Raw genomic sequence first — 20,672 nt, forward strand, 5'->3', positions numbered from 1 at the left:
CGGTCATGAGTTTGCTTTACGAATGTGAACTTGCCTCGTGTGTAAATGGAAAACTTTCAGATATCTGAGTTAATCATTGAGGTGAGTTAGATAGATGGAAAAATCTACCTTCCTGGAATGCAGTTAATGCAGGTGGAAAAGGATTTGTTCTCTTCTGCAGTATTTTGAATTAAGATACAAATATAACAGTAATGTCTAAAAATGAGTGAAAATAGAGGGAATTATTAATGAGACAAGTACAGACATAAGAGTGATTGTAGGGAGAAATCATCCAGCGGCACAAAAGGACAAGTTCTCCAGAGGAAGGCAGCTCGATACTGAATGAACAGAAGTCACATGTTCTATGAACAGTCAAGACCTTCAACAGCCTCATAGTATTTATTAAACACAAGTGCCAGCCGGTGATCCCAGTGCCTGGACACTGCCCAAGTGTGCTTTAGGACCAAGAAAACAAAGTCCTAAACTGGTATCTTCAGAGCGAGAACGTTCCTGTCCTCACTGCCAGTCCTGCTGGAGCAGTGTGTCCCAGCCCCTCCGTCCCATCCATCCCCACATGACGCAGGAGGCTCAGAGCATGGTGACCAGTTTAAAACTTCCTACTTCTGCAGTAGGGATAACGTTGATAAAGGTTTTATAAAGTATTGCTCCTTTGGGTAAGCGGCAGATCACCTCCCGGCTCTCGCTGCTGCGGGGTGGGGGTATGTAAACCTCTTTGGTGTATCTGACGATCCCGTCTTCCAGGGCGTAGAGCGTCTTGTTACGGCCCATCCCCACCTGGAAGAGGATGAGGAGGGTTAGAAAGGGAAGGCTGGAAGTTCACCACTGAAGCAGATCTGATCGTTGGTCTGCCTCATTTGATGGCCTGGTGTCAACAGCATCTGTTGCTTTGTATTTTAAAATAAAAGAAACCCACACTGTTTCCAGCAATCGGTACACAAGGGTGCTCAGGACAAGGGAGGAGAGACCGATTCCACCCAGAAGCACAAGAACGCAGTTAGGTCACAGATGTGTTTGGGGACATCCATAACTTCCAGTCCTTTCCTCATCACGGTGTGACTCTGAGCAGGCTCCATGGCTAAGAAATACCAGGTAATGAAACCCAGTTTCAGCATTATACAGAATAGAATGAAGAATGTTAAAAACTAGCTTGAGGGACAGAAGGTGCTGAGTACAGGACTCTGCTGGGGGCTGCTGTTCTCTGAGAAACAAGGAAGAGATGGAAAAACAACTTACGTGAGCCCCTGGATGCCAGCGTATCAACCGCTGTGTAGCCAAAATGTTGCCAGCGTGCACAAATGCGCCTGTAACAGAGGGACAGAGTCAGAATGCAGAGAAACAGAGCTCCCCGGAGCCCTGGCAGAACGCAAATGGTTCCAGGACTTACAAACCCCAGGTTTCTGTGGGAATTTTCTAAGGAAAAGTTACTTCAAATGCTAAAAGCATCTCAACAAAAATGCTGTTAGCAGGAAATAAAGGGCAATTGAGATACAATGGCAAAAAGCAATTCCAGTCTTTGAAAAGATTACTTCTAGCATACAACACATTTTCTGGTTGCTTTATTACCTTTCACATCAATACATTTTCATCGGCAAAGCTAATAATTATGAAGCACTCAGCTGCAAGAGTCTGTACTTTGCCTTCTGCTAAGCCTCATAATTCTCCCCTTTGTAAACATGGAAAATGCCCGGCTTTTCAGCACAGCGTGGGGGAAAGTGCACGGACGTGATGCGGTGTCCTGCAGCGTATCCTCCCCCCGGCGCTCCGGAGAGGCTGAGGCAGAACCAAAGTACGTGTTTTGTGGGCAGTTTTGGCTGGCGGCTTGCGGGCCCATCTGGGGGAGGCTGACTCACCCTGCCCCTGCCGCCAGCGACCCTTGATCACAAGATTTTGCTGAATCTCCCTTTTTCTTTCTCTCGGAGGAGCGCTCTGGCCACCTCCTACTGAAACACTCAATTACTGACACCCAGACCAGGGAAGAAACTGTGAAAACCCAAGAAAACACCAACAAGACTCAGCAGATACTCAGACCTACCTTCGACTTTTTTGTACCCGTAGCGCTTCCCAGGGCTGCGGCCACCTAAATTTTTTGAGCTGCCCCCACTTTTCTTAGAGGCACATCTGACAGCAACCACGCTCGTCTGAGGAGGGGTTAGAACTGGGGTGAGAGCAAGAACAACAACAAAAATGTCAGCTGAAACAAACCCAATACGTACGCTTTTATTTTTTTTCAGATTAAAAGGCTGTCAGTTAATACAGGCCTTAAAATTAAAGACAAAAGAAAGTTCTGGGGATGAAACCCGGCTTCCAAAATAAATCATAATTTGTCCCCTGAAAAGAGGCCACATCTCAAGTGCTGCTGCTGCTGCCCAGTGAGGAATAAAACCTTCGGCAATGACATTAAAGGACATGCCCAACTTCCTGTTCCTGCAAGGCCTTGGAAAATGAGGTAGAGATGCTGTGGATGGGCCTGATATTGCTTTGAGAACAGACAAGTTGTGATCTCTGTTTCAGTTTCCCTTTTGATTGAATAGCATTTATTTACACAGTAATATTTTGAAATAATCTTAAAAATGAGAAGACTCTAATTCAGACAATGTATAAGCATATAAAGAGTTGCTATCCTGAACACACTAATCGAAGCATTTTGTGCAAATCCTGGCATTACGACCAGGACAAGTCAAGGAAAAAAACAAAGTCAGTTGTTACAGACACTGATTGTCTCTGGAACACAAAATATTATTCGCACCACAAACTTTTTTTCCTTAAACAGACACTGACAGAAAAAACACTGGTTTTCTTATCAAGAAAGCCAACCTCTTATGAGCTTCTCTTACTAAAAATGATTGAGAAATAATTAGTTCTTTAAAAAAAATCTCTTCAGTGTGTCATTTCATGCAGTTAGCAGCAAAACCAATTTTTCTGACTCCCTCGGTTCAACCTCTCAAGCAGCAGGTTAGTAGACAAGACTGGTTATCGTAACGTTCTTCCTTCCTTATCCTGAGTAAACCCACTGGATTAATTTAATCTTAATTAAATTATAATAGATACTCAGTGAGCTAGAAAAATGGTGGAGAAAAGGGCAATTGCTCTACAAAGAACCATTAATTTCAGGAGCTTACCAGTTAATTAAAGGAAAGGCTCTAAGACTTGAGAAAATACAGAGAAGCAGGCAAAGGTGAACTTGAGTTAGTTTCATATATGTAAATAATAGAAAGTTACACTCCAATTAGCTTTTATTAAAAAAACCAAACCAAACAAAACCAGCAACACAAACTCACTCCAACCAAACAACCCCCCCCAAAAAACCAACAAAAAACAAAAACCAAACCAAAGCAAACAAACCCCACAACTCCAAGAGGCTGATTCCAGGGTTACATTTTGTGCTGCATGAAAGGAGCTTTGCTAAGCAAAAAAAAACAAACAAACAAAAAAAAAAAAAACAAAACCCCAAAAAAACCCTTCAGAGCATTAGACGTGCGGAAAAGCAGTTCTTTAGAGAAGACTGAGGCAGTTTGTAACTTAAAGTCACATTGGATACCAGTGGAAAAACAATTCTGATGTCTCACCAAAGAAACCACGAGGATATTTCTGCCTGTAACACTTGTCAATTTAAAAAAAGGGGATTTTTAAAGCCTCCTGACTATTGCACTGCACAAGCTGCACCCCTCGCTGTTTGGTCTCACATATATACTGTTTTTCCAACGATGAAACCCTGCGGTTTTTCGAGGCCAGAAGGGACAAAGCCCTCAGCTCCTCGACCCCCACCTCAGACCACACCCCGCCTCGCTATAAACCACCTGAGGGCCCCTTCCCGCATGAGCGACCCCGCGATAGGGCCTGAAACCCGCCCATTTCCCCACAGGTAAAGGCGAAGGCCTCGCCCCCGGGGACACTCACACAACCGCCGCAGCGCCGCCATTTTCCTCAGCGCCACTTCCTCTTCCGGCGGGACGGGGAGGGGGGGCGCACGGGCGGCGGCGATTGGTCCGAACGCGCGCGCACGCGCGCGTTCGGACCAATCGCCGCCGCCCGTGCGCCCCTTTGGGCCAATCCGCAGCGAGCGCGGGCTTCGCCTCAGGGCGGGCGCCGATCGTGTCGTTCCCTCAGGGATTCACCTCCGGGGATGGCGGGTGGGGAGTCGGGGTCTGAGGGGAGCGATGAGGAGGAGTTGCCCACTTTAGCCTCTATTCTGCAGCCGCCGACACCCGGCGGGTTGGGCCGCCAGCGGCCCTCGTCCCCTCCTCCCGAGCCGGGGGTGATTGTGGTGGAGAGCAGCGAAGAGGAGGATGAGGTGGTGGAGGTCCCTCTGTCTGAGAGGGTCAAGAGGAGGGTGGAGGCGGCTTTTAAACCCCCCCAGCTGGACGCTGGGGATGCGGCAGGCAGAGCTGGCTTTTCTGCTAGCCGTGACTTGGTGCCAGGCAGCCGAGCCCTGGCGTTGTCTGGAGATGTGTCTTGTGGCGACCAAAATGGTATGCGTGGCTCTGAGAGGCCTTCCTTGTGCCCACCTGACGCTGCGGACCAGCCAAGCAGGCCCCTGGTAAGCGAAGCGAGCCCAGAAATATCCCCCTCTCCCAAGAAGCCAAAATATAGTCAGAAGGAGAAGGAGGCAATCTGCCAGGCTGCGTGGCAAAGGAGGAAGGAGCGAGAAGAACGACGGAGGCAGCAGGAGCAGGAGAAGGAGAGGAAGAAGGCCCTTGCCAAGATGCTGAAAGCTCAGCGACCGGGGGAGTGCCAGAAATACATAACAGCAGTGCTAGATCCAGGTACTCGTCTGCATAGCCTGCATCTGCTTTATGTTGACTCTCAGCTCTTGCTGTGGAGGCCTGACCCTTGCACTGATTTCAGCTCTCTTACAGGTGGAAGGTGGTGGGCAGATCCTTAGTGCTTTGCAGGCTGCAAATTATTCCTGTGTTGTTGAGAGTCAAGCTGTTCCCTGCAGCGTTTCCTGGAGGAGAAAGACTCTGTCATCTCAGGTGTGCGAGCAAAATCTCCATGTTTGTGTCCTTTCCTTCCTCTGTTATTTGCACTCATTAGTAATTGTACTTAACAACCCAAGTAAACACTCTCTAATCTTCTCCCTGCCTCAGAGGTCTGAGTGGGAGCACCAGCTTGAGTGAGTTATAAACAGGCTGTTGGTCTGGCTGTTTATTTTCATACCTGGACAGATGGAAGATGGAGATGAATGGACAGAAGAGCCAAATGTTCTGGTTCTGCTTCGCCTGGAGGAGTTTTTGTCCATGGTTCGCAACTACAAACAAGTGAGAGTGCTTATGACTTCTGTGCTCTTGACAGTGCCTTGCTGTATGGGTGGTGTTTGTCATCCCTCTTCATGGCGGGAAGGTTTTGCTGTGGGATGGAGCCATGATTCCAGTAAACAAGAAATCTGTTTTTAGAAGCCATTAATGGATCAAAACCACTAGGGCTGTATAATGCGAAGTTCTGACAAGCTTTTCTTCCTAGTCACAATTTTTCACAGATTTTTGAAGAGGTAACATTGCCAGATCAAGTGGGATTTATTTTTTTAATTTATTCATGCTATAACTTTATATCTGATCAAGTATTGCCTGCTTGCCCCTGAAGAGCTTTGTGAACAGACTTTTTCAGCTGCAGATCCACAGCCATAGGTTGCTCTGCTTGCATTTGTACCTCAGAATGGTTTAGCTCCTTGTTTCTGTTGGTCTTTGCAGGAGGCCCAGGGCTGGACAGAAGGGCAGAAGGACACCCTGCAGAGCTATGTAGCTCGTGTGATGGAGAAAATGCCTGGGAAAATTCTGGCACTGCAAGTGGTTGGAGTAGAAAATTATTTCAGGTTAAACATTTTTCCCTCCAAATGTTTCTGTGTTGTCTCTGGCCTTGCAAAATACCATAGGGGTTTACATTAATTACTTCTAGGAAAGACTGGAGCATGAGAGGTGTTCTGCTTCAACATTTGTTATGTAGAAACAGAAGCAAAAGTTCCCCCAGCCTGTCACCACAGTAACCGATGGGAAATACCCAGGGAAGGGCATGAACTTCTTCTTATTTTACTCTTCTTGGGTCTCTCAGAGTTCAGTCAAAAAAGAGGCCACAACAGGCAGCAGCGGGTGGAAACCAAGAAGAAGAACAGGGAAAACGGAGAAAAAAGAAAGTTAAGGATTCTGGCCTGGAGATAACCAGACTGGATGTGGAAGAAGTGAGTACCTTCCGAGCAGGCATGCAGCCGTCATCTCTTGTCTGCCATTGCCTGAACATTTGACCCAATCATCACATACTTGGATGGGGAGGTTCAGACTGTCAGCCTGTGTGTCTGTGGACAGAGCTCTGTGGGGTCAGTTCCCCACTGCTGGAATGTACTTGCTCTCCTGCGGACTGACGTGTCTTGTTCACTGATCCTGGACAGTGAAATATTGATCCTGGACAGCACCTCTTGCCCTTTGTGTCCTGCTGGCGAAGCACGTCAGTGCTGCTCCGGTCTGGGCATGCGGTGTATAATGAAAACCCAGCACCGAGGAGCTGCGGCAGCTGAGATGGTGCTAAACTGGTATTAACTGGCAGGAGTCAGGCTACCCCTAAGTACTTCAGTGCCTTAAACTGTTCCCAAAATGGGTAGAGAGTGGATGTTCTTGTCCTATAGCAAGATGTTGTGGCCCCTTTTTCGTTTCAGACAAGAGTGGGGTTTGATGGGAGAAGATCAATCATTCCATTTTTTGTTTCTAATGATTACAGGCCTTGGTGGATCTGCAGCTGTCCAAAATCCAAGTCAACATTTTTGAGAGCTGCGAGGAGCTTGGAGAATTTGCCACTATGTTGACAAAAGCTGTAGCTGAAGCACCGTTCAGGTGAGTAAGGTTTGGTCACATCCTCTTTGGAGAGGCTGCACTTCCACGGTTACTGGGAGGGAACAGCAGGTACGCAGCTGCGCTTTGGTGTGACCCAGTATAATGATTTTTAAAGGACCTGGGAACACAGAGCAGCTCCTGATGCAGCTCCTTCAGTGCAGGGTTAGTTCTCAGAAACTGGTGTCCTGCCAGAGGAGGGGCGAGCACAGGCCCTTATTTCACATTGAAATCTTGATGCCAAGCGAAGCTCTTGTTCTCAGTCTGATTTTAGGAGGGGGAAGGGAGCACAAGTAGGGTTGGGCTCCTACAGCCCGAGCTTTTCTTTTCCAGTAGGTAACCAAGAGAGATGTTATTGAGGATGAGCTGTTTAGTTGCCTTCATTGATAAGGAAGGAGCACAGTGTGTTGCACAGTGATAGCTGAGAAAGCCATCTTGTGCAGTCTCACACAATCCGAGCGTTCCTGTCACAGCAGCTGCTGTATTTTACATCTCAGCCATGAGAAGAGATAAGATGCCATTAAAAATGACATGTAAAAGTGGTTTATTGTGGTTGACAGTCGGAAAGTGGATTCTTGTTTACCACTATGTACGTGTGTTGGCTTGTGTTAGGATTGCTGCCAAGTACAAGGTTGTTTATTTTCCTTTTTCAGTAGGAAATCTGAGTCTTAAACAAGGAAATTGTTAAAGAAAATAGGGTAAAATTTTTAGCTTTTACTTTGATGCCAGTGGTGTCTCTAAGAGCATGGAGTGAGAAATGGCGCTCTAGCTACGTGACAACAGATGCAGGAATAGGGTTTTTGTCATAGCCTCGTTGTCTCATTTGCTTTCCCATTCTTTCTTTTCCCTAGGCGAGAGCGAGAGAAGACGGGCTTCTCTTTCTACTTAGATAAGCGGTGGTGCGGAGGAGTGAGAGTGGATCATTCTGGAAAGGGTCTCTTTGAAGTTTGGAAGAGGCAGATACAGCAATTTAACCGAGTCAGCCTCGAGATGGCTGATGCCGTTGTCTCTGCCTACCCTTCTCCTCAGCTGCTGGTCCAGGTGAGGACACCTCAGGAATACCGAGCACTGTGTGCGGACAGTCAACTAGTGTAAGGAGTGACAGAAATCATTTAATTGGTAGTTAATTTGACGCAATGATTCTGTATGAGCTATTCAGTAAAGTAGTGAAGGAACCGATTCCTTGGCACCCGTTGCTTTGGCTTTGCAGAGCAGACTGCTGAGGGAGCAGCACTGGTTCTGCATCAGCCTCTGAGCTCACAGATGAGGTCTGGGGAGAGACCCGGTGAAAAATGAGCATGTATTGTGTGAGGGTAGAGCAGTCATGGGTGCATAGCTTTGATTATTTTGGGTTTTTTTGAGCAATGGATGCAAATGGCTGATACCGTTGTTCCTTTGCGTTGCTTTTAGGCCTATAGCAGATGCTCCTCGGAGCACGAGCGAGAAAACATGCTGGCTAATATCCCCGTGTGTCGCGGAGAGGGTGTGACAGCCACCTCCCGGCGGATCGGACCAGAGCTCTCCCGACGAATCTATCTGCAGATGACTTCCAACGACCCTGATCTCTATTTGGATTTCATGGGGTAGCCCCAAGGAATGAGGATTTTCCTGCTTCCTTGGTTTAAGTACTCAGCTTCCTCCTGAGAAGAAGTGCTTAGATAACAAATAATCATTGATCCTAGCTTAAAGACTTAAAACATATTTAGACTTTAGCAGAAGAAAGTTGGATAAAATTGCTTAGTGGCTGGAGTTTACACAAGATGGTGAACATCTTCCATTAGAGCATGACTTGGACATGGCTTACAGTACTGATATTTCCTTTTATTTGTCTTCCTAGAAATAAATACTTTTGAATAATAATAATGATCTTTGCTTTTTAATGTGCCATCTTGAGTATAGACAGGTCTGTCACCTGTTGAAAGGAATACTTGTTACTGCTCTCCTAAATTGCAAGTAGTTCTCTCTCCAGTGTGAAAAATCTGAATGTTAAAGCAACATGGTGCTGCCCCCCCAGCACCTGCTCTGGTGAGGTGGAAGAACTTTACCTCACAAAACAGTCTCAGTTTTCTGCTGCGGCAGATGGGAGTGAGTAAGACTAATTTTCAGATATAAATTTAGACTGCCCTGATTCAGTCTCCAGACATCTTAATCTATAGAGGGTCTTGAAATCTGATTATATGCGCTGGAATTATGAGGTCTAAACAGTTGGCAGAAAATGCTTTATTTTAATTAGATTGGAGAACATACTTGCCTGTCCATGAAGCCATTAATTAGCACTTATGTGCACACAAGAATGGTTGAGATCTCATGTGACAGTAGCACTTACTGAGATGAGTGCTGAGAGTGAATTGAACTGTGCCTGGTGTGTGGACGTTCCCGTTTGGAACTGTGCCGCCTCGAGTGAAGAATTGCCCGCCCGCCACACTACCTCCAGGGATTCTGCAGGAGCCCCGGCCTGGCCAGCAGCACTTCTCACCTCAAGTGATCAAACTTGTTAGCCTGGCGTTTGCAAACTTCAGCAGCGCTCACCTTGACAGCAAAGCAGTGGAGTCCTGCCAGGCACCAGCAGGGATGTCTGCAGGGAGGAAATGTCGCTTTGAGTGGCGCTTGTGTTTCCGAACATGTCTGGATAGTAAGCAAGGACCTCTTAAGAAATGTGATGAGTTAGATACCAAAAGTGAAGCCTAAAGCTGTTTCAAGGAAGCTTAGAAAACATATGTACTGCTAAGCCCGAGACAGGCTGCCTTTCCTGCCTTTTCCATGATATTCATGCTGTTGCTTTTTTCTGCGTGGTACTCGGGCAACCACAGTCCTAGTGGTGAAAGTGAAGGCTTGCTGCTCCAATGCTGACCTTGGTGTGAAATGCTATAGATTATTTCCTCATGGCACTGCTATCACCAGCAATAATTCCAGGTATTAGAAGGGAGGGAGCTGTTCCGGTGACTAATGTAGGCAAGTCTCAGCGGAGCCTGTAGCATGGGTATTCTCTGAAACCTGCACTTACCACTGTGTTTGCACTTCATTTTAGTGCTCTCAAAGCCCTTAAGGCTACAACAAACTTCTGTTTGGTTTTCTCTGCAAGAAAATTATACATAATTCATAGGCTTTTGCAGAGGTGAGTTTTCTCATCTAGTTGCAAACCACCAAACCTCCCAGGCTTCCTGACACCCCAAGGCGAAGCCTTTCCCCGCCTGCCTCAGCCTGCAGTGCCACCCAGTGCCACCACTGCAGCCTGCAACAGGCAGTCAACTCGCCGCTTTGTTGGCACTAGCTGGTTAAAATATATGTACTCAGAAATCATTACCGTATATACTCAGAAATAATTTTTAGCTGTTTCTTAAAAGACCTAATTCAAACTAAAACTGGATTAACAACATAAATGACTAGTTCAGACAAACTGCTGCGAAAACCGTTGTATTGAAAATTTTCAGCTCCTTTCAATAGTACATCAGCTCCTTCACCCCAACCCGCAGCTGCGCAGCCATCCTACACACCTGTCGTTGGTCCTGGAATAGGCCTTAGTGTATTATTCCCATACAGCCATATCATCAATTTTAGCACAAGTAGAAGTGAAAGCAAGGAATGGATATGTATTAAAAACCTCCTACCTCCAGGATAGAGCTATAGCTACCCAGATAATGCACAGGTTGGTTTTGGTTTTGGTTTTTTGTCTCACTCTTATAGATCGGCGGTTTGCTGTATCTCCCAATTTAAACATCTCTTGGAGGCAAGAGGGGTTAACTAGTTTAGGTTACCATGGGCAAATAATGGGAGTTACAGGCCGACTGCGAAACATGCACAGCAAAGATGATCTGAACAATAACTGCTCTGGGGGGAGTGGACCAGCAACCCACTGCTGACAGATTAAAAGCAGTTTCATCAGAACACAATTCCATAGGAATTCTGGCTGCGTAGATGGTGGAGGGAGATGCTGACGAAGCAAATGCCCGTCTGGGACAATCACTGCTGCGAGTTCTGCTGTAGCAGATTTTGCAGGGTTTTGTGGTTTTGCAGAGCGGCTAACATGTCCTCGTAGAGAGTGTTCACGCTGATGCACAGGGGTTGGCGTCGCAGCTCCGTCAGCTTGCAAGCAGCCAATGTGCAGAGGACGCAGAGCAGCGCGAAGAGCAGGACCCGCAGCACCGACCGTGACCAGGAGTGGTTGTGCCGGGGTGGTGGAGGCGGACGAGAGCTGGAGGCGGGCTCTGGAACACATTTACAAGACAGAGAATGTGAAGAATGAATCAAGTATCTTTAAATCTACATTCCAAAACAAGCTGTTCAGGTAAGATACCTTAGCCTGTGCTGCAGTTGTCTTTTGTCACAAATTTTCATCGCTTAACTGGTTAATAAATAGATGCACAGGATCTACCCATTTAGGATGAAAAGCTTCAGATTTAGTTTCCTGGGCAGCAGTGAACGGGGTGTAAAGCACCACTGTGCTGCACAAGATCTGGTTTTTGTACATATAGTTCAGTACATTTAAAAAGAAAAGAGTGGAGGGAAGCCCTCTGTAGGAGCAGCTGAAGAACTTTCTGAATCTTGTAGGTCAGCAGCTCATTGAGAACACAGATAACGGGGCAAAGGGAAAGCAGTTGAGCTTCTTAGAAGTCCTACAGGTTCCCCCCCCAACTCCAACCCTCTCCCAGTACCTGGGCTGCATAAAAGTAAACCTGGCAGCATCAAAATGTGATGAAGATGAAATCTGAGGCAATCCCACCCACAATGGATACTACTTACTTCGGGTCTGCACATTTTCTTTTTTAGTTTTCTTTTCCATCTCCTGTTTTGCAGCTTTCTGAGCATCATACTCCCGTCTTCTGCGTTCCTTTTCTTCTGCCTTCTCTCGCTTCCTCAGTTCCCTCTCTTGAGCCTCCTTTGCTCGCTGTTCTGCTTCACGCTTCTTCTCCATTTCTGGGAATTAATAGGAAGTTTATTTCCTTTTATGTAAAGGGTTGTCATTGCCGCATTCCTTATTACCTGCTTATCTGTTCCCTGTTATTAACAAATAATAATACTTTTTTTTTTTTCTATATTACATATGTTGCATTTTGCTCCCTCAGAATTAGGTTTCCCTTAAAACAAATCCTGTGCTCTTCCTTCATATTTTTATAGGTAACATATAGCACATTCCATCTAGAAATCTAACTGTCATTCAGGCAAGAAATCACACAGCTACCCCCGGCCACCTTTCTCCCTCTGGCCCTTCTACCTTGCTACTCCCAGAGTCCTCAGGATTTTGATAGTTACAAGTATTTTTTAGATTGCAATTCGTTAGATGGCAATCAGTACATTTGGGCGTGTAAGAGAGGTCAGGATCACTCCTCAGCAGACAGCACGTGAGGATTTTTTGTGCTTACCTCGCTCTGCCTGCAGCTTCCGTTGCCGTTGTCGGTCCTGCTCAGACTGGATGGCTTTCATGTGCTGCAGAACCTGCAAGGCCCAAGAACACAACCTGAGGTCTCTGCAGGGGGCTGGTTCCAAGCTCATTTCAAATCGGAACAGCCGGAGCAGAGCAGGGGACAGTCAGCTGGCTGTACCCAACTCCAACTCACTCTGACAGGTATGGCTCTGAAGAGAGCCCGCACCTTCCCACATGGATCTTTGCAGTTAAGAAACAGATCTTTCCATTAAAAAACAAGCGTGCCAAACTAGTTAGCTGATACAGAAAATCACAGAACGCTTTGATTTATGTAAGCCTATCATTTGTCAGAGCTTCTCCAGAGATTTTTACACTATCAGCCTAGACGTGGATTGTTTTGTCTCATTATGCCTCCTCTTCCTTGGCGACCAACTCCCCTAATGGAAGAGGATCCTACTCAGCCTCATGTTTGCTCTCTACAGGCACAGAAGCGGTGAGGTCAGCGCAGTGAATCTGCACCTCACTGGCTGAAGAAAGTTCAAACTGCTGCAGCAGCTGCCCAGCTTGCAAAGCACAAAGACGAAGAACCACCACCGATAAAGCGAAGTAAGGAAAAAAAAAGAAAAAGAGAATACGGGCAGACTCCTTACCTTGACGGCAGCCTGTTTACACTGCTTCTCATCCAGACAGTCTCCTGCTACTTTAGCTAGGACAGGATCCAGGGGATTGTCTTTCAGATCCAGCCACTTCAGATTCTGCAGAAAGGAACAATAAAGGGAAAGCTGTAAGAGCACAGCAGCACTGTGATTTTTTTTTAAGAGATCCAAAGCAGAAGAAAAGAATTACTTAGTTTTCACATGAATGAAACAGGTAAGAAAGACAAGCAGAGAGCCTGAGCAGAGGCATTTTCAGTAGCTGTGAGATAATTTCCACTGGGCTGCAGTGCAGAGCCAGCTGGATTTTGGAATGGGTAGTCAGCAGGATGGATGCTTTACCAGAGAAATCAACTTGAGATGGATCACAAGACCCTGGGCTGCATCCCAAAGCTTTACGTAACTGCCCAGCAATCAGTTTTACCTTGAGCTGTGCAAAGCTGACTGGCAGGGTGACTAAACGGTTGTTCAGAAGGTCCAGGTGCTGCAGATTGACCAGGCGGCCAAAGTCCAAGGGCAGCTGTTGAAGCCGATTTTTACTCAAATCCAGTTTCACCAGGTGCATCAAACTGCAGAAGTCTGACTAAAAACCAAACCCAAAGATCAGAAAAAGCTTGTCAGCACCTGTATGGAGGAACCTCAGTGAGGAGTACATGGAGATAGCCTGTGCCTTACATAAGCCAGAAATCCTTAACTTACTACAGACCTGTGATGGAGGGAAATCAGACAGACTGACAAGGTGGCGTATGGCAGTAACACAGATACAACCCCCAGACTCCGCTGCTGATGAAACTGGTGTGTATTCACGTGGGGATCCTCTGGCAGGAGGATGCTGCATCCTTCACGCACTGCAACCCTTTTCTCTCGTGCCTCAGCCAAAACCACCCACCAGCACCCGTCAGTGCCAGCGGAGTCATCCAACCACCCCAGGATGGGGAAGGTGCCAGTTCCAAACCTCCTGGTGAACCTCTCCTGAACCCCTCGTTATCTTTTCTAAACATTTCCCAGCAGTTCGTCCACCTCTCTAGCACCTTACCGGCAAGGAAATTAGGTTGTTACAGGATAAATCCAATATAGTCGCTTTTGGAAGAGCAGCCTGAAAGAGAGAAACAAAGCACTAAATCACCACCGAGGCACACCCCTACCCTCTGACACCTGCCAGTTCTGCTTCACCCTCTGCGGTTTCTCCCACATCAGTCTGTCCGTCCCCCCCACCGGCTGCCTCCGAGGTCACCACGTCAGACCTGGATCGATTTCTGGGGCTCGGGGCAGCTCCTTATCGCGGAATAGCTGTGAGCAGCGGCAGCTGCTCGGCCGACAGGACACGCAGCCCCACTCGCTGCTGTTTTAAATACGTGCGGGCGGGCTCACCCACACCTCCGGCACATCTGTCCCCCCTCCCCGCGCACATCTGGCTCCCCTGCCCACATCTGCACCCCGCTGCGCGGCCCCTTCCCAGGGACCGAGCCGGCAGAGCCGCTCCCCGGGGCTGCGGTCCCGTCCCCGCCGGGCGGGCCGGACACTCACCAGCTCCCGGACCGGCACCTCGTTCAGGTCGCAGAGGCTCAGGTCCAGCTCGTTACCGTCCAGCTTGTCCTTCAGGCTCGGCCCCTTCCCGCCACCCCGAGACATGGCGGCGGGCACCGGCGGGGTCCGGGAGCCGAGCAGCAGCGGAGCCGGTGCGGGCGGGGGCGGCTCGGCCACGGCTCCGCCACCCACTTCCGCGTCCACGTCCGCACCGGGCCGAGCGCTCCCCCTGCCGGCCCGGAGCGGAGCACAGCCCGGGGACACCGGGACACCGGGTCCCCGGGACACCGGTAACCGCGCCGGGGCAGCCCCGAGCGCAGCCCCGGCCCCTCCGCCAGGCCGGCAGAAGTTCGGCCTCCGGTCAGTGGCCCTCACCGTGAGACCGTCCCGCGGGGGGAAGGACATCTGTCACCCCATCATCACCCCATCATCACCCCATCATCACCCCATCATTGGTTTCACGGGCCACGCAGCACCCCGCGATAAAACAACCGTTTAATGACTAATAATCCCAATACGAGCACAGAAACCGAGCAGTCCGTACGTCGTTTTACAACGGCAGTCGCTGCCGCTTCAGCCTCCTCGCAGGCTCCGCAGTGAGAGTGGTGAATCCGCTCTTGGCTGTGTTTCTCTTCACGACGTGCAATCGATGTCCCTGCTTTGAGCCAAAGCTCCAGCGCTGCACAAGCAGAACGTTCTCTTGTCTCAACAGACCTGCTGAGGAGAAAGTCAGTGAAAGAGAAAAGGAGCCTGGGGCAGAGCAAAATTAGTGTTACCCAGTAATGGGACTACAGAGAGTACTAACCTGGAAAGCAAATTGCGATGTACAGGACCTCACAAAGGTGTCTTAACTTACTCCAGCACATCTCTCCCGTGGGTGCTTTGGTCAGATTTTAAGCTGCCAGTAGGTCTCTCCCAACGCCACAAGATCTGTGTTAGCTCAGCACAGAGGTAACCGAGAGCACTGGAGTCTCTGAGCAAAGGCAGCCCAAAACAGCAAACAAGGATTTGCCTTGTAGAAACTATAACAAAATCAGTCTGAGGTTTGTGTGCTCTCATCCAGGAGATTGTAGAAGTTTCTCGGAGCGGGTTATTGTTTCTCCAAAGCTGAGCTGAGATTACAAACCTGTCAGTTGAGAAAAGAGAGGTCTAGTTGTGCAAGAACCTCTCCTGTCCCTCAGCTTTTCACAACAAGGTTTGGAGGGTGAGGAAGGGCCAGACGACAACCAATTCCCAAGTGAGGAACCCTCACGTTGCCAGATCTCCCAGCACAGACGCCAAGGGAGGCAACCTTGGCCTAAGCCCTGTGTTACCCCGCGGCAGCGAGGGGCTCTCGGGAGGTGCCACGCAGCACACAGCCCCAGCTCCCTTCCCCAGCTGCCAGGCACCATGTACAGTCCTGCTCCTGAGGGCAAAACCCGGAGGGGCTTCTGGGAATCTGAGCAAGACCCTCTGCATGGCTGGAAAAGGCCTTTGTCTGCATAGTGCTGCAGAGACTGAAATCTGCACTTATGGGCTGAGGGTTTACACAAGTCCAAGGGGCTTTGACTCTTAGTAGAAGGAAACGAGTGTGGACTAGTTACAAACTTACCTACTTATTTGCGATTAACTTGAAGGCAGATTTTTAAATCTTCATTTGAAATAAATATCTTAATGGTGCATGAAGTGTTACTGGTTCGGGCTGTCTTTGCTTTGACAATTTCGAACAAATATACCCGAATGTCAAGGTCACATTGACTTCTGCATAATTCTTGGTTTCATACCTAACTGGGATTAATCCTGTAGGCTATTGATTGGAACGTGGGAAGATCAAACCGAAAGTCAGCTTTATTTTTGTTTATTTAAGTTGAGAGGGTTTTGGATCACAGACTTTTTTTGTGATTTTACAACTCTGAGCACACTGATGCTCCTGCAGTACAAACCCTCTTCCACCCGTAGCAGGGTACGGGCAGCCAGGGAGTGCTTAAAGCTTTAATGAGTTGCTAACTGTGGTAACTCATTAAGTGGATAGGGCTGGAAATCAATCAGTGACTCAAAAGGCTCAGGCACTAAGCAACGGAAAGAAATGGAGGCACATGGTGTTGGCTGCGTTGTAACAAAAATCATGGCAGCCAGGGTGTGGGGCTTGTTTGGGGTGCACGGCAAGGCCAGGGTTGGGGTGCAGTGGTGGTTGGTGTTCGGCAGAAAGAGGTTGATGGAGCAGTTTGAAAAAAGCGATAGCGGAGCGGGGAGACACGCGGACGGAGGTGCAGGGCGGGGACAGGGAAGCGGCTGGGGCGGGGTTCTGCCGGGGCTGTGCGGTGGGAGCCGAGTGTCCCAGCTCGCCCCCGCCGCCTGCGCACGGCGGGCGCTCCCTCCTGTGCCCCGTCCCAGCGGACCGAACCGCACCGCGCACCGCCCCCGCGCACCGAGCGGCGGACCGGCCCGAGACCCCGGCTCCCGCCGCCGCCGCAGGGATGGCCATGGCACGGCTGGCCGCGCTGTCCCGCCGCGGGCTGCCCCTGTTGCACTGGGCGGGCGGGCGGCGGGGAGACCCGCCGGGCAGGTAGGGACGGGGAGAGGGGGACTGGAGGGGACGGGGCTGCGGCAACGGAGGGTGAGAGCTGGAGGGGAGGGGAGGGGAGGGGAGGGAGAGAGAGGAGACAGCGGGAGTGGGCTATAGGGAATGGAAGGTTGGACTATGTGAGCTATAGGGGACAGAGGGCTATGGGGAGAGGGAATGAGGGCTATAGGGGTAGAGGGCTGTGGGGACTGAGGATGGGGGGCTGTAGAGGACGAGAGGCTGTGGGTGAGAGGGGATGGGGGGACTCTAGGTGTTGAGCTGCTGTAGGGGATGGTGGGCTCAGGGTCAGAGGGGATGGAAGGCATGGGGGGCTATAGGGCATAGGGGACCATGGGTGAGAAGGGATGGGGGGGCTATAGGGGTTGGAGGGATGAGGGGGCTGTAGGGATGGGGCTGGGGGCTCTAGGGGGTGAAGACCATGTGTGACAGGGACTGCTGCAGAGCCATGGGGGTATATGCATGCAGAGAGGGCAGATTCAGCTGAAGGTTTCATTCTCAGTGTATGTTGCTGTTGCTTGGCTTCCCTAAAACCCTTCCAAAGTGGCTGCCTCCCCTGGGTCTGACCGCCCGGACTGGGAGGGAACCAGGGCCAGGGACGAGTCCTGTGTAGCATGCAGAGAGATGTAAACCTGTCCCCAGGGCTGAACTTTCTTTGTGCAGCAGCTCCATCCCAATTGCAGTAACTGGCATTGGGAAAGGCTTTGAAGGTTTATCAGAGATCCAGAGCCTAATACTCACTGGGAGGCATGACTACCAGGGAGCGACTCCCCAAGAACTGTGGGGAGCAGCCCTTGTTTTTCTACGTATGGGGTCCGAGTGTTTCTTTTTCAGCTGCGTTGGGATTAGGAATGAGATGGCTGAAGTGACAATTTCAGTCTGGGAATCTCTTTTTAGGAAATGGGTTCAGAAGGGAAACAGGACAGAGAGTTCACTGCAGTTTGGCCTCCAGCCCAGAAATGAAACTGAGGGGTAGGAACGCAAAGTGCTTGGAGAAAAAGGCAGCGTGTTTAGAGGAGTAAACCATTCCTAGTAATGTTATTTAAAAGTTTATTAAATTCTGCTCCTAGAATTAAGCAGTATTTATTCATTTGGCAGGAAGAGTGCAGAGTGGAAAATGTAACCAAAAAGTCTGCTGTAGTAGGAGTCTGAAAGCTTTGGGGACTTGATCCTTCCTCAAACCAAAACAAACAAAAAAAGTAATCGGAACCTAGTTAACTCTTTAGTCAGCGGGGCTGTTTTAAAAACAGAAGAAGAGGTAAGGACAGAGCAGAGCAGGGTTAACTTCTGCCACCCTTTTATTGCGATTATGTCATGTAGAAGACCCAAAAGCTCATGCTTTGTGGGCAGAAGCTCCTGGTAGACATCCATGAACAAAGGAACCGGCTGTGGAGTCTGGGAACCTTTCCAAATATGTGTCCTGTGGTCAGGAAGGGTCCCAAGCCCTGGGAGGGCAGAGCCTTTCACCCACATGCAGAAGGGACGGCACCGCAGGTTGGGTCAATGTCCATCACTGCTGGAGCGTGTTCATACGCAGGGGACGGGAGGTTATGCCAATGTCTCTGCCATGCATTCATCACTTTTGATAATTGCTATAGAGATTGTCAAAAGAGCTATAGGTGAAAAACAAAGCTGGTTATCTTATATCAACAACTACAAAATGTTAGTTGGGGCTATTCAGAGATAAATATAAATTGCTCTTAGGATTAGTCGAGAGTGTGTGCTTCAGTCCGACGGTTTCTGCTGGCTGCTGTGGAGCCGGAGAGCTTTTGGCTCTGCCAGCATTCAGCTGCTTGCCTGCCTTTTGCATGAAGTGGGAGAGGGTGATTTTTGCTTTTCTGGGCCTCTGACGTTTCTCCATTCGGTTGCGCTGCTGAGCTCTGGGGTCACAGAGTTTTGCAGGAGGGCTGGGCTGGCTGGTTTGCGGCACCACAGGCATCTTGTTCCTGGAATGTGTTGCCCACAGAAGGTATGTGCTCTCTAGGAGTCATCTGTTCAACAGTTTACACTGAGACCCAAGAGCAAGCGGGGTTTTATTTGCTCTCATCTGTCTGAGGCAGGGAAATGGGAGCTGCTGCAATATCAGACTGTTGGTCTTGTTTTATCTCCAGCAGTGCCAGATGCTTCATAGGGAGAGGTGGAGGGTGAATTACTTGTTTTCTGTAACAAAGCTGAACAAAAATAATATCTGTAAATCCTTTGGACCCTTTCTTTGTAGCAGTTTCTCAATACATTCAGATCAGATGTGTACACTTGCTGTTGGCTATAGGCTATAAACTGACCCTACATTCTTTCCAGCATGATGCTCCTGATAATGGATGTATCATTTATCTCTGTTATTCCTTCCATTCTCGACCCCCAGTGCTTCCAGCAGCCTGCTGGGTTTTATCCCACACCTTTCCCTCTTGCCGTGGCCTGGAGATAAGTGATACAGAAATGCTGAAGCACACAGGAGCATCAGACCAGAATTCAGGGAGCTCACATAGGTGACAGCTGTGAATTTTGCTTTCCATAATGTATTTGAGGAAACCATGTGAGCAGACACTTTGAGAGGAGTTAGTGACTCTGGATTATGAACATGAGATATCTTGGGCCTGAATTTCAAATCTGCTGATGCTTTCATTTGGCAGTGTGAATGCTTGGGACCTTTGAGAGCAAGCTGGGCGTGTTTTCATGCAGTGAGGGGCAACAGCAGTATTTTCAGAGTGTTTTGGAGGGCAGTGCTTTATAAAGATATTTCACTGCTCTTTGATGTTCTTTCATCCCCATGTTTGGGGGAAGGGAAGAAGCCATAGCTGTGAAGGCAGGAGGTGGAACTGTCATTTGCTTGGCTTTGCAACTTCTTGCATTTAGTGTGAAAATTCCTGTGAGATCAGTGAAACCCTTTGGCTCTTCAGGCCCTGGAAAAAAAAAAAAAAAAAAAAAGAGAGAGAAAGACCAGAAATTCTGGTCTGCCTAGGGCTTTGCCAAGACATGACAATAGAAAATACCATCCTCTTAGCAATGCAGGGTTGTGCAAGTACTTCCTGAAGGTTGGCTGATGAGCGGAACACTGTGTCTGTTGGACATTTTGGGTTGTGATTCAATTTTGTCGCAACCTGAATATTCTGATAATCTTTCCTCCCTTCTCCAGTCTCCTTTTATGGTGAGGTTTTGCTTTTTGTCTTTCAATCACATGGTAGAATAATGTGTCGAACCTCGTTTTTTACCAATTACTTCTCTGGGTGCTGTCCCCAGGGGAACTGCGCTACATGAAATGCTTCTGTTCACTTGTTCCTGCCCAGTGCCGAGCCTGCTGCACGCCCAGTGACCCCAACATGCTGCTTGGGGAAAGTTCTCTTGTGCAACCAGGTCAGCAGCTGCTTTCTGGCCACTCCAGCCCTTCCAGGCTGTGGGAGGTGACTTGACTGTAGAGAGATGCGAGCACAATTGTCTCGACTTAATGCTTTTTGCAAATGGTCTGTGGTTTCCTTGTCTGCCCACGTGAGCGGCTGGAGCTGTTCGTCTGAGGCCACTTCTCTGGTCATAGTTTCAAACAGTGGGTGGCTGTGACGGTGGCTGCAGTGGCTTTTACTGCTTTCCCAGGGTGTTTGTCCTTCCCTTGGGTTAGAGCTTTTGCAACCTTTCCTTTATATCACCTATCTTTATAAAGTCTTTTTTTTTTTCTGCAGAGCTTCCTTTCATCTCCCACTTTATCTATATGCCTTGCCCAGGAGCTTTCAAACACTAAAAGAAAGTTCTGTTTAGCACTTGTC

At 48.8% G+C, this 20,672-nt stretch overlaps 4 protein-coding genes across 5 annotated transcripts in view; 2 read left to right on the top strand and 2 right to left on the bottom strand.

Moving 5' to 3' along the window:
• Positions 1 to 359: 359 nt before the first annotated feature.
• Positions 360 to 3,932, bottom strand: MRPL27 (mitochondrial ribosomal protein L27). The gene is made up of 4 exons (XM_065648019.1): positions 3,898 to 3,932; positions 2,033 to 2,155; positions 1,234 to 1,301; positions 360 to 774 (listed from the first exon to the last, which is right to left on the bottom strand). The coding sequence occupies exons 1-4, from the start codon at positions 3,917 to 3,919 to the stop codon at positions 568 to 570; spliced, it is 420 nt and encodes a 139-aa protein (XP_065504091.1). The 5' UTR covers positions 3,920 to 3,932; the 3' UTR covers positions 360 to 567.
• A 191-nt stretch (positions 3,933 to 4,123) lies between these two features.
• Positions 4,124 to 8,402, top strand: EME1 (essential meiotic structure-specific endonuclease 1). Its single transcript, XM_065648050.1, has 8 exons — positions 4,124 to 4,763; positions 4,846 to 4,973; positions 5,166 to 5,258; positions 5,688 to 5,809; positions 6,046 to 6,172; positions 6,706 to 6,818; positions 7,667 to 7,856; positions 8,226 to 8,402. Exons 1-8 carry the CDS (start codon positions 4,124 to 4,126, stop codon positions 8,400 to 8,402), a joined length of 1,590 nt encoding a protein of 529 aa, XP_065504122.1.
• A 2,284-nt stretch (positions 8,403 to 10,686) lies between these two features.
• Positions 10,687 to 14,555, bottom strand: LRRC59 (leucine rich repeat containing 59). The gene is made up of 7 exons (XM_065647870.1): positions 14,358 to 14,555; positions 13,867 to 13,926; positions 13,255 to 13,413; positions 12,828 to 12,932; positions 12,176 to 12,248; positions 11,556 to 11,729; positions 10,687 to 11,020 (listed from the first exon to the last, which is right to left on the bottom strand). Exons 1-7 carry the CDS (start codon positions 14,460 to 14,462, stop codon positions 10,776 to 10,778), a joined length of 921 nt encoding a protein of 306 aa, XP_065503942.1. The 5' UTR covers positions 14,463 to 14,555; the 3' UTR covers positions 10,687 to 10,775.
• A 2,110-nt stretch (positions 14,556 to 16,665) lies between these two features.
• Positions 16,666 to 20,672, top strand: part of ACSF2 (acyl-CoA synthetase family member 2) — a 32,794-nt gene continuing 28,787 nt past the window's right edge. For both annotated transcript variants that reach the window (XM_065647718.1, XM_065647719.1), the window contains exon 1: positions 16,666 to 16,902. In XM_065647718.1, coding sequence (XP_065503790.1) covers positions 16,814 to 16,902 — 89 coding nt within the window. In that variant the 5' untranslated portion in view covers positions 16,666 to 16,813. The remainder of the gene's footprint in view (positions 16,903 to 20,672) is intronic.

The sequence above is a fragment of the Caloenas nicobarica genome, chromosome 18 (assembly GCF_036013445.1).
Source record: "Caloenas nicobarica isolate bCalNic1 chromosome 18, bCalNic1.hap1, whole genome shotgun sequence".
Lineage (NCBI taxonomy): Eukaryota > Metazoa > Chordata > Aves > Columbiformes > Columbidae > Caloenas > Caloenas nicobarica.

Bases quoted from the DNA above. Each gene is read 5' to 3' on its own strand.
- MRPL27 (XM_065648019.1), bottom strand. From the start codon at position 3,919: ATGGCGGCGCTGCGGCGGTTGT. The intron at 2,156-3,897 runs GTGAGTGTCCCC...CTCTCACCCCAG, and splicing joins GGCGGCGCTGCGGCGGTTGT to TTCTAACCCCTCCTCAGACG. The intron at 775-1,233 runs GTAAGTTGTTTT...ATCCTCTTCCAG, and splicing joins GCTGGCATCCAGGGGCTCAC to GTGGGGATGGGCCGTAACAA.
- EME1 (XM_065648050.1), top strand. From the start codon at position 4,124: ATGGCGGGTGGGGAGTCGGGGTCTGAGGGGAGCGATGAGGAGGAGTTG. The intron at 5,259-5,687 runs GTGAGAGTGCTT...TGGTCTTTGCAG, and splicing joins TGGTTCGCAACTACAAACAA to GAGGCCCAGGGCTGGACAGA. The intron at 6,173-6,705 runs GTGAGTACCTTC...TAATGATTACAG, and splicing joins CCAGACTGGATGTGGAAGAA to GCCTTGGTGGATCTGCAGCT.
- LRRC59 (XM_065647870.1), bottom strand. From the start codon at position 14,462: ATGTCTCGGGGTGGCGGGAAGGGGCCGAGCCTGAAGGACAAGCTGGAC. The intron at 13,927-14,357 runs GTGAGTGTCCGG...TCTCTCTTTCAG, and splicing joins AGGTGCCGGTCCGGGAGCTG to GCTGCTCTTCCAAAAGCGAC. The intron at 11,021-11,555 runs GTAAGTAGTATC...AATGTGTTCCAG, and splicing joins AGAAAATGTGCAGACCCGAA to AGCCCGCCTCCAGCTCTCGT.